Genomic DNA, 12,651 nt, shown 5'->3' with positions numbered 1-12,651 from the left:
AACCTTTGGCTAATGTATAGAATTGATTTTTTCTTATTTATGTTATGTAAATCTGTTTACAGTTTAGGGGTTTGTTTAGCCACTTAGAGCTTTTAACCCAAGTCTCTAAATCAGTCAACTTAGTTTATGACGAGCTGGTTGTCGTTTTTCTGCATAGTGTTTACATTTTTATAATTCTAGACTCCCAGCTTTTTGTCCTGAGGGCAGGGGAAATGGAAGATAGTATTACTTAATTAGAGGTTTTAAGGAAAGGTTTGTCCTTAAAACTAAAATTTTGAGCTATTAATATACTGTATTCAAGTCACCTAACATTAGTTTTCATGATAATGCATAGAATTAAAATTTGTAGGGAGTATTTCTTTAGTCAATATGTTTTATATTTCAAACAGCATTTACTTTTTAAAATTTACTACTTTGCCTTTATTCTTTCTGTGATATCTACTCTGTTTTATTGGTTTATTTTATGTGGTTTGCCACTTCCTTAATGAAGTTACTGACTTTCGTGTTTTAGTCTATGCTACTTTCTACTTTTAGCTTCTGTCACATTGACGATTAGTATTTCATGATTGAAATATCCATATTTTACTTGGAACAAAGATTCTTAACCTTCAGACTTCCAAAAAATCTTTGAAATCTTCCTCTCCAGTTGTAAACCTTATGTATGTGCCTTTCTGTGAAATGGGACCATAATTCTCAGATACATTTATGACTGCCTAAAATTTGGTTCATAGACTTTAGAGAAGTAGGTTGGCCTTTAGTCCTAAAGATAATTTATACAGATGTCATCCTTGTGGAATTTGTGTAATAGAAACAGTGTAGAGATATAGGCTCACTAATTTTTATTTAAAAAAAAAATTTCCCCCCTTTTAATCAGGACAGAAACAGTATGGTGAGTTTAAGTCCCTGCTACATGTGTGAAATTGCCTGGTATGTGAAGTTGTCTTAGATATTCTTGGTTTAGTAAATTAATTCAAGTTGTACTTCACATGTGTATGAATATAGTGACTTAGTTTTCTCCATCAGCTATTTCAATTTATACTTGTTCCTCTTGGCTTTGGTAGCAGTTTAGTAACCTCTAATCTTTTGTGTTTATTGTTTTGCTGTGATACGATTTTTATATTAACTGCGTGTAAATGTTTAAAATAAGTCACCTGTTTTTGACTGTTATTAACAAAATTTGGATTTAAAACAATAACTTCAGGCTACATGGAAACTATTTCAGCAACACTATAGTAATATATGCTGACAAAGTATTATAAATACATTGTGATATAATCTCATATTCTATATTATATTTTATAGATTCCGTCTCATTAATTTTGTCTCTGCCAAAATTTGATAATGGAAATGTTTCTCATCACTTACAAAATAATGATATTCTCACTGAGCTTATTTAATAGTTCCTGATTGAGCACTATGACATTTTTTTCTTTTCCAGAATATAAATCAAAAGCCAGTAGTTCTTCGAAAGAGAAGACAAAGAATAAAAATAGAAGCAAACTGGGATCTCTTCTATTATAGGTAAACTTTAGGTCTCTTTTCCAGTTTTTAAATTTAGCATTGGTCTTAGAAAAATCATGACAGTTTTTTGTTTGTTTGTTCGTTTTTGCCTGAATGCACTGCTTTATGCTATAGGTATTTTTTATGCTATCAGGGTCAAGAATTATAGCTGTCAAGATTGGTATGATTAAAAAAGAAAGATTGGTATGATTAGTGATGCTTTCATAAAATTAAGACTTTTTATAGAGTGTTGGTAGTCTGATGACCCAAAAGAACCTTTAGAATTATTAAGGCTTAGAGAGGGTTACTTTAAAACACTTTATTGTGGCTTAAATATAACTGTAACTTCTTTAAGCCTTGTTGGAAATACAGTCTTAAAAGAGCTGGATGATGAAAACATAAAGAGACTTGTGGGAAATGGACATCCAGGGAGCTGACCTCATATACTTTTCTAGCCTGTTTAATATGGTAGCCTCTCTCCCCATCCACTGTTTCATCCCAACACCCTCCATCTTAACACCCTCCCCACATACTCACAGCTAGACATACATTGAAGGACTTTGAAACATTTGGCAGAGTTTGCAAAAACTTTTTTGAGATAATTCATAGTACTCAGTCCGGAAGCTGCTATTGATTATATAGGGGAAATTAAGTGCTTTAGAATCTTCCCACAGTATTTTATGAGTGTAGTGTGTTTATAATATGGTCTTAAAAATATTCCTTGGTTTTCTTCCTCTGGAATTTCTCAGTTGTGTTGCCCTCCCTAAAATTCCCTTGAAATTCTGGTATCAGACTTTTTAAGAGGATTGCAGGTTAAAAGTGAATGGTAGGAAGCCCACCCACCCATAGTTCAGACTTGAATTCAAATTTATTATGATAGTTAAATAATTCCAGGAATAAAAGAAAGGTATTTTGAAAATATCCATCAGAGGTTGGCAGATTAGTAGTATTTTTTCTTGGATAGTTTGTAAGGTTCTAATCTGGAATGTTGCTCGTCCCACACACTGCCACACTCAATTATCCAGAAATTCTTATCCCCAACCTGTAATGTCATATCTGTTTATAATTCTTTTCTTTATTTATATTAGCAATAAATATTAAAATTAAAATATCAGTTCCTTGTTTTGAAATCCATACAGATTTGTTTTATGGTTTGGCTTCATTTTTCCTCTGTATCATTTTATAACGAAAACTTTCAAATGTACAGAAAAGGTAAAAGAATTTTGCAGTGGGCACTTATATACCTGTGACTGAAATTTTACTATTAATATTTTAGTATACTAACTTCACAGAGATTTTATTTTCTTTATTTATGTTTGCTAAAGTTTAAAATTCTCCTGTTGCTTATTATAAGTTATTGTTAGGGATATTTGTAGATTTTTAAAATTATTTATTGTTTCCTACTATTTTCTGATTACATGTATATCTAGGTTTGGTCAGGACCATGCCAAGTCAAACTTAATTTGGAATTTCAAAACACGAGAAGAATTGAGAGATAGTCTTGAATCTGAAATGAGAGCATTTAATATTGATAGAGAGCTTGGTAGTGCTAATGTTATCTCCTGGAACCATCATGAATTTGAGGTAAATGTTAATTTTTGTAGTGTATTTATTTTTTAAAAGTATTAGCTTGAAGTTATGCAGTTTAAAAATTTGTAATTGCTTAATGTATATCTCTACCTTTCACTTACAATTTTATATACGAAATATTGGAATACTTTCACTTTGCCTGAGACAAATGAAAGATTAAATTTGTTAAGTACCTGAGTTTTGTACCTGAAAACCACGTAAGAGTTTTAATAAATTTGATCCTATGCATTCTAGATCTGTGCTCTGCTTGTTTTCTTTCCCTTTAGATTCTTTGTTGAAACATATCTGTTCCTCTTATTTTTTGTACCTTGTTCAGTAGACTTTTATTGTTATTTTAATTCTGAATGTGGCCTTCTTTTTGCTGCTCTATTAAAATAGTGATGTGAATAATGACAAAACAAGAACAAGAAATATGGTGGTAGTATATTGTCTCTTGTGTGTCTAAATTTTTATTTTAGCTGTAAATTTGATCATGTTCATGACTCTGCTGACTTTGCTCTTTAACCCAACTGCTTTTCTTAAACTTACTGATAATTTGTTATTGCTCATCGCCTTCCCTTTGAAAAACCTTTCTTTACTTTGGTTTTGGGAATCTGTATTCTTGGGGACTTTCTCCTTCACTGTCCATTCTGCCTCTTTTGCTCATTTTTCCTTACTGTTCAATGGCTAAATGTTGATTGGCCCTGAAGGATCACTTTTTGGTCTTCTTTTTCATTTATATTTATTGACTCAGTACTCTCATCCATTCTCATGGGTTTTTGTTGTTGTTGTTATTTACTGATGGAGAAAGTAATTACTTTAGCAAAGTAATGCTCAAAATTCTCCAAGCCAGGCTTCAACAGTACGTGAACTGTGAAATTCCAGATGTTCAAGCTGGGCTAAGAAAAGGCAGAGTAACCAGAGATCAAATTGCCAACATCTGTTGGATCATCGAAAAAGCAAGAGAGTACCAGAAAAACATCTACTTTTGCTTTATTGACTGCACCAAAGCCTTTGACTCTGTGGATCACAAAAAACTGTCGAAAATTCTTAAGAGAGATGGAAATAGCAGACCACCTTGCTGGCCTGTGGCTTCCTTGGTAGCTCAGATGGTAAAGAGACCGCCTGCAGTGTGGGAGACCTGGGTTTGATCCCTGGGTCGGGAAGATCCCCTGGAGAAGGAAATGGCAACCCACTTCAATATTCTTGCTTGGAAAATCCCATGGATGGAAGAGCCTGGTGGGCTTGGCAGGCTGTAGTCCATAGGGCTGCAAAGAGTCGGACATGACTGAATGACAACATTTTTTACCTGCCTCCTGAGAAATCTGTATGCACGTCAAGAAGCAACAGTTAGAACTGGACATGGATATTTGTAGATGGATGACATGGATATTTGTTTCCAAATCGGGAAAGGAGTACGTCAAGGCTGTATATTGTCACCCTGCTTATTTAAAGTACACGCAGAGTACATCACTGGATGAAGCACAAGCTGGAATCAAGATTGCTGGGAGAAATATCAATAACCTCAGATACGCAGATGACACCACTCTTAGGACAGAAAGTAAAGAAGTGAAGAGCCTCTTGGTGAAAGTGAAAGAGGAGAGTGAAAAAGTTGGCTTAAAACTCAACATTCAGAAATCTAAGATCATGGCATCTGGTCCCATCACTTCATGGAAAATAGATTCTGAAACAGTGGAAACAGAGACTTTATTTTCTTGGACTCCAAAATCACTGCAGATGGTGACAGGAGCCATGAAATTAAAAGATGCTTGCTCCTTGGAAGAAAAGCTATAACAAACCTAGACAGCATATTAAAAAAGCAGACTTCGCTGTCGTCTAGTCACAGCTGTGGTTTTTCCAGTAGACATGTATGGATGTGAGAGTTGGAGTATAAAGAAAGCTGAGCACCGAAGAACTGATGCTTTTGAACTGTGGTGTTGGAGACTCTTGAGAGTCCCTTGGACTGCAAGGAGATCAAACCAGTCAGTCCTAAAGGAAGTCAATCCTGAATATTCATTGGAAAGACTGATGCTGAAGCTCCAATACTTTGAGCACATGATGCGAAGAACTGACTCATTGGAAAAGACCCTGATGCTGGGAAAAATTGAAGGCAGGAGAAGAAGGGTATGACAGAGGATGAGATGGTTGGATGCCATCACCAACTGGATGGACTTTGAGTTTGAGCAAACTTCTGGAGTTGGTGATGGACAGGGAGCCTGGTGTGCTGCAGTCCGTGAGGTCGCAAAGAGTCAGACATGACTGAGTGACTGAACTGAACTGAACTGATGGAGAATCCCATGGACAGAGAAGCATGGTGGGCTAGAGTCCATAGGGTTGCAAAGTGTCGGACACGACTGAGCAGCTAACACATACACACAATGATGGCTTTAAGACTTTTATCTTATGCTTAGACTTTCTTTCCTAGATTTCATACTTTTGCCTTATGAATTGGATATCTGATAAACTTCTAGAACTTAGCTCTAAAACTGTGCTCTGCTTCTTCCCTCAAATCTAGTTCACATACAGTCTTTCTAATCTTAGATAATGACTACTTATTTTCTAGTCAAAACCCTTGAAATCATCTTTATTCTTATGCCGCAATTCAGTTTGTCAGCAAATTCTGTTCAGTGCACCTTCAAAATTTACCCAGAATCCAGCCCTCTTTTCTTTATGGGATTGTAGCAATTTCTGCGCTTCCACCATTGCCTCTCTACAATCTGTTACCCACTTGGTTAGCAGTATGATCTTGTTATAGTGTAAGTCGATCTTGTCACTTCTCTGCTGAAAGCACTCTGGTACTTCCCAAAGGTTCCCAACTCACATTTGTAAAAGCCTGGATCTTTAAAATGACTTACAAAACAAAATATATATCCCCTAAATCGAAGCAGTGTTTCTTTGATCTCATCTCCTAGTATGCTCCCACTGTTGGCTCTGGCCACTCTGGCTTCCCTGAAAACATGAAATTCATATTCTTGAATCAGGGTCTTTCTACTTGCAGTTCCCTTTGCTTAAAATCTTATTTTCTACAGAGAGTTTCATTTCTTTCAAGTCATTTGCTAGATGTCATCATCTGAGTGGGCCTTCTCTGGCCACTGTGTTTAAAATTACAGCCTTCTTCATACACATGTGAACACACACACATATGCACACATATTCGGTCTCTCCACTCCCTCCTTGCTTTATTTCATTCCATAGTACATACTATCACCCAGCTATCATATATATATTTCTTTATCTGCTACTTCCATAAGAACAGAATTGTTAGTTTAATACTACATCCCTAATAACTAGTACAGTGCATAATGCATACTTTATGTTCTTAATAAATGGAGTTGAACAAATTGAAACTCAGAAATTATGGGAAAAAATGAAATGGATATACATATATTTTATACTGTATAGTTTATAATTTTAGAAAACAGTCATCATAGGCTTTGGTAAAAGGATTTTGATAAATTGGTCAAGAAATTCCTTTTTACAGTTGTTCGCAAATCTTCACTGAGACAAACTCCAGTTCTGGGTCATAGGCTACTCCCTCACATATTAATTCCAATATGTAACCTGGACATAGGGAGAATGAATACTATATAAAAATGAGTACTATGTTATAAAATATAGTTGATGTGTTGGGAGATCGAAGAAGGCCCTAAGTACCATGTATGAGTTTGGCAAACTGTGTGTGGTGTGCGATCATTTACTTTTTGCTTAGTTGTAGCCAGATTGTCTCTTTAAGGTATTTTGGTATTTTCTTCCCTTAAATCTTCATGGACACTATATAGTCCTCTTGACAGTTTTTATTTGAAAGCCTTACATCCATAAAACTAGTGTGGAATTCTGACTGTCAACATTTAACTGAACTACTAAGTCACATTAATAATAAATTATGAGATAGTTTAAGAAATGATTTTTTTGTTTGTTTGTTTGTTAAAGACTAACTCATCAAGAAAAGAAAGCTCTGAACAGGAAGAATTAAGAAGTGATTGTGTGAAAATTTCTAAAAATGTTAACTATAATAATGTAATTTGCTTTTATTAATAAAGGTTAAATATGAGTGCTTGGCAGAGGAGATCAAAATAGGAGATTATTACCTGAGATTACTATTGGAGGAAGATGAGAATGAAGACAGTGGATCAATTAAGCGATCGTAAGCTACTCTTCATATCATTATATTTGTTTTCACTGTTAGTCTCATGGGTAATTCTATTGTGAATTTTTTTTTAATCTAGGTATGAATTTTTCAATGAACTTTATCATCGTTTCCTGCTCACCCCAAAAGTAAACATGAAGTGTTTATGTTTACAAGCCCTTGCTATTGTTTATGGCAGATGTCATGAAGAAATAGGACCTTTTACAGATACAAGATATATCATTGGAATGTTAGAAAGGGTAAGGATGTCTTTAAAAGAAAATGCTATTTGATAATGTCATTGGAGTATATGTTAAATTTTCAAAACTAAAGTGCTATTTGATCACGTTGCTGCCAGAACTTTCTACCTGAGTTTTTCTGTTGTTTATATTGTACTTACTTAAATATAAGTTAGGAAAACAGGAAAATAACTAACGGGTTAGCATTTGTCCATGTCAGTTTATTTTTTTTAGTTGCTGCTTGTGAATTTTAGTGACCTATTTGCCAGTCTTTAAGTGTGGATGAACTGGACAGGTGTATAAAATAAATAGTGACTTTTAGAGTTGAATATTCTTTTGAAATAGACATTTTGGAAGAATCTTAAATGATGCTAGCATACTAAGCTTCAAAATGTAAAAACAGTAAAACTTTTAGAAAGGGAACCTTGAGTTAGCATAGTTTTGGAGTGTTGTTTTTCTTTTAATTTAATAAAGTTTGTTTAACATTTGAGCAAGGTGAGACAAGAACAAACTGACCTATCCGTCCATTATACAGCTCAAATTTGAGCATTGTTTAATTTACCTCTTAGACAGTTTATACATCTTATTCTTTTATTTGTGTTTGCATTCCTTTTAACAATTTAAATTTCAGTGTTTCAGCCTTAGAATCATTTCACCAGTTTTTAAAATGGTCATTGGTGCTTGCTATAATTGCCTTAACTCTCAGCCATGCTTTGTGGGGTAGAAAACTGGTTCTGAGTAAGTTCAGAGAACAGACTCAGGAAATAACCAGATGAAAATTCTTAATTTCACTGTTACACCAGATTTCACAATTGAATTCTAATTCACTCTTATTCCAGTGAACCTGAGTACTTGTGACATAACATTTGTGTTTTAGGCAGATAAATTTTTCCTTATTGTGTTCATGATTATGTGATTTATGTGAAATAGCACTAATCAGTTCTTTTTTACTTGAGTATCATTTCGGCCAATTTTTTCATTTACTTCAGTTTTTAATATGCATTCTTAAAGGCTATGTATTAATCTGTTTATGACTTAAAGTATCTGCTTTTCTAGAGAAATTAGACATGTTTTATAAAGTTATAAAAACTGTAAGGCATTGAAGCAGTCTTCTCTGATATTCTTTGTTTACAGGATGACATTATTTCTTTTTGGCTGTTGGTTGGCTTTGTCCAGTGATGATAATGACTTAATCTGTGTTTGTATTTATTCACTTCTGACTAAATTCTTGTTTATTTCAATAGTGTACAGATAAACTTGAACGAGATAGGTTGATCCTCTTCCTTAACAAGTTGATCCTTAATAAGGTACAGTATTTTGCATAAATATGCTGCTGTTTCCAAGTTAAGTCACACATATGTAGAGAAGATAAATGATTACAGTTTGGATTAATTAGCAAGACATGGTTCTTGTCTCATTTTTTCTTTTTAGATCAGGAAACTCTGCACTCAACTCTTGAAGGGAAGAGTTCTTGCCAAATGTCCATTTTTTTTGTTTTCTTTTTTGAAATTGACACTGACTTGCTTAATTTCATTCTCATTTTTAGTAAATAATACAGATGTTTATCAATGAAATAAGTTCTATGAAAATTTAATTTCAATTATAATCTCTTCCTAACTTCTAAGAAATTACCAGTTTTTATCTTGCTTACAAAAACAAACTGGAATTAAATTCTTTAATATACTAGATTCTACTTCTAATTATAGAATAATCTATTTATTAACAAAAAGATACTGGAAAGATGGAGGATAACTGTAGAACCAGAGTTTATTCCACCCAGTCTTTAATTTATTTTTGTTTTGCTCAGAACATATTTAAGTAAAAATTCTTTATGTGAACTCTCTGTAATGTTGTTTTCCCTTTTTAACTTTTATCTAAATTGATACTCCTTGAACACAAAATTCTGAAAATACTGAGTAATACCATTTATACGTTAGTTTTTCCAAAGAGATTCCACATATTCCACATATATATTCCATATATTCCACATAAAAGGTTCTCTTCTTTGAGAACCTTTTAGGTAGTCATATCTGTTGGAGAGAAAGATTTTAAATTGTATAAACATGTTTCTGTGTTTCAGAAAAATGTTAAGGACCTGATGGATTCAAATGGAATTAGAATCCTTGTGGATTTGCTTACCCTTGCACACCTCCATGTAAGCCGAGCTACAGTACCACTGCAGGTATGCATGCTTATCTAGATTTCATAAATTTAACCTTCTTTGAATATGAATTTAGGATAAAAAAGAATCATGACCTCAGATCAAAAGAATCGGGGACAGCATTAAACCAGTACCTGCATTCACATTACAGAGGTCCCAGAAGGAGAAGAGAGAGAGGAAAAGGACCTGAGAAAATATTTGAAAAGATAATAGCTGAAAACTTCCCTAACATGAGGGCTTCCCTGGTGACTCAAAGGGTAAAGAATCCACTTGCAGTATGGGAGACCTATGTTTGGTCCCTGGAGAAGGGAATGGCAAGCAACTTAAGTATTCTTGGTAGGAGAATGCCATGGACAGAGTCGCCTGCTGGGCTACAGTCCATGGGGTCACGAAGAGTAGGATACGACTGAGCAACTTACGCTTAACCTAACGTGGGAAGGGAAATAGTTAACCAAGTCCAGGAGGCACAAAGAGTCCCAGTCAGGATAAACCCAAGAGGAACATACAAGACACACAGTAACCAAACTGACAAAAATTAAAGATAAAGGTAAAATATTAAAAGCAACAAGGGAAAAATGAGAACATGCAAGAGGACTCCCATCAGGCTATCAGCTGATTTCTCAGCAGAAACTCTTCAAACCAGAAGGGAATGGCATGATATATTTAAAGTGATGAAAAGGAAGAACCTGCAACCTTGCGGGTGGAATATTCTACCCAGCAAGACTCTCCTTCAGATTTGATGAATCAAAAGCTTTCTAGACAAGCCAAAAGTTAAGAGAATTCAGCTTTACAACAAATGCTAAAGAAACTTCTCTAGGCAGGAAACAAGAGAAGGAAAAGACCTACTTACAGAAAGTAAACCCAAAACAACTAAGAAAATAATAGGATCATACATATTGATAATTAACTTTCTATGTAAATGGATTAAATGCACCAAGCAAAAGACATAGACTGCCTGAGCAGATGAAAACATGTGCATGTATGCACTGCCACTTACCATATCACTCTGCTTGAACCCCCCCTAAATTGTATGTAATTATTTTTTATTGTTAGGCAAATCATGTCTTCATTATGGCTTGCAGTTGTAATTACCCATGATTATATAACTATTACTCAATACCATTGTCTGATGATTAGTCAGCAGAAAAATAATAGAACTCTATATCATCAAAACTACACTTTAACTGAAAGACTTCTTCTCATACCTAACTTAGAGAAAGGATCCATACTTATTTCATTGGTGATATTTTTAGTGTTAATGTTAAATTATTGTTTAATCTTCTTCTTTGAGGAGGTGGGTAGAATTGTATACAAATATGCTATTTCAATATTCAGTTCAGTTCAGTCACTCAGTTGTGTCCGACTCTTTGCGACTCCATGAACCGCAGCATGCCAGGCCTCACTGTCCATCACCAACTCCCAGAGTCCACCCAAACCCATGTCCATCGAGTCGGTGATGCCATCCAATCATCTCATCCTCTGTCATCCCTTCTCCTGCGCTCAATCCATCCCAGCATCAGGGTCTTTTCCAGTGAGTCAACTCTTCACATCAGGTGGCCAGAAGGATTGGAGTTTCGGCTTCAGCGTCAGTCCTTCCAATGAACACCCAGGACTGATCTCCTTTAGGATGGACTGATTGGAATTCCCTGTGGTCCAAAGGACTCTCAAGAGTCTTCTCCAACACCACAGTTCAAAAGTGTCAATTCTTCAGCGCTCAGCTTTCTTTATATTCCAACTCTCACATCCATACATGACGACTGGAAAAACCATAGCCTTGACCAGACGGACCTTTCTTGACAAAGTAATGTCTCTGCTTTTTAATATGCTATCTAGATTGGTCATAACTTTCCTTCCAAGGAGTGAGCGTCTTTTAATTTCATGGCTGCAATCACCATCTGCAGTGTATTTGGAGCCCCCCAAAACAAAGTCTGACACTGTTTCCACTGTTTCCCCATCTATTTCCCATGAAGTGATGGGACCAGCTGCCATAATCTTCGTTTTCTGAATGTTGAGCTTTAAGCCAACTTTTTCACTCTCCTCTTTCACTTTCATCAAGAGGCCCTTTAGTTCTTCTTCACTTTCTGCCATAAGGGTGTTGTCATCTGCATATCTGATATTATTGATATTTTTCCCAGCAATTTTGATTCCAGCTTGTGCTTCTTCCAGCCCAGCATTTCTCATGATGTACTCTGCATATAATAAGTTAAATAAGCAGGATGACAGTATACAGCCTTGACGTACTCCTTTTCCTATTTGGAACCAGTCTGTTGTTCCATGTCCAGTTCTAACTGTTGCTTCCTGACCTTCATACAGGTTTCTCAAGAGGCAGGTCAGGTGATCTGGTATTCCCATCTCTTTCAGAATTTTCCACAGTTTATTGTGATCACACAGTCAAAGGCTTTGGCATAGTCAATAAAGCAGAAATAGCATTTTCTATTACTGGGAACAAGTAATAGTAATTATAACACTTGAATTACTATGTATGGGAATACCAGACCACCTTACTTGCCTCTTGAGAAACCTATATGGAAGTCAGGAAGCAACAGTTAGAACTGGACATGGAACAACAGACTGGTTCCAACTAGGAAAAGCAGTACGTCAAGGCTGTATATTGTCACCCTGCTTATTTAACTTCTATGCAGAGTACATCATGAGAAATGCTGGGCTGGAAGAAGCACAAGCTGGAATCAAGATTGCCGGGAGAAATATCAATAACCTCAGGTATGCAGATGACACCACCCTTATGGCAGAAAGTGAAGAGGAACTCAAAAGCCTCTTGATGAAAGTGAAAGAGGAGAGCGAAAAAGTTGGCTTAAAGCTCAACATTCAGAAAACGAAGATCATGGCAGCTGGTCCCATCACTTCATGGGAAATAGATGGGGAAACAGTGGAAACAGTGTCAGACTTTATTTTGGGGGGCTCCAAAATCACTGCAGATGGTAATTGAGGCCATGAAATTAAAAGATGCTTACTCCTTGGAAGGAAAGTTATGACCAGCCTAGATAGCATATTAAAAAGCAAACATTACTTTGCCAGCAAAGGTCCGTCTAGTCAAG

At 35.4% G+C, this 12,651-nt stretch overlaps 1 protein-coding gene across 1 annotated transcript in view; it reads left to right on the top strand.

Annotated features, from left to right (window-relative positions):
* The window catches only part of DNAJC13 (DnaJ heat shock protein family (Hsp40) member C13), a 157,620-nt gene that overhangs the window by 76,850 nt on the left and 68,119 nt on the right, over positions 1 to 12,651 (top strand). Inside the window, exons 21-27 of the mRNA XM_052656719.1 lie at positions 875 to 889; positions 1,439 to 1,521; positions 2,931 to 3,084; positions 7,110 to 7,213; positions 7,296 to 7,455; positions 8,679 to 8,741; positions 9,515 to 9,616. Of these exons, the coding sequence (XP_052512679.1) occupies positions 875 to 889; positions 1,439 to 1,521; positions 2,931 to 3,084; positions 7,110 to 7,213; positions 7,296 to 7,455; positions 8,679 to 8,741; positions 9,515 to 9,616 (681 nt within the window). The remainder of the gene's footprint in view (positions 1 to 874; positions 890 to 1,438; positions 1,522 to 2,930; positions 3,085 to 7,109; positions 7,214 to 7,295; positions 7,456 to 8,678; positions 8,742 to 9,514; positions 9,617 to 12,651) is intronic.

Source organism: Budorcas taxicolor, chromosome 1, assembly GCF_023091745.1.
Source record: "Budorcas taxicolor isolate Tak-1 chromosome 1, Takin1.1, whole genome shotgun sequence".
NCBI lineage: Eukaryota > Metazoa > Chordata > Mammalia > Artiodactyla > Bovidae > Budorcas > Budorcas taxicolor.
This window is presented reverse-complemented; position numbering and strand designations above follow the sequence as displayed.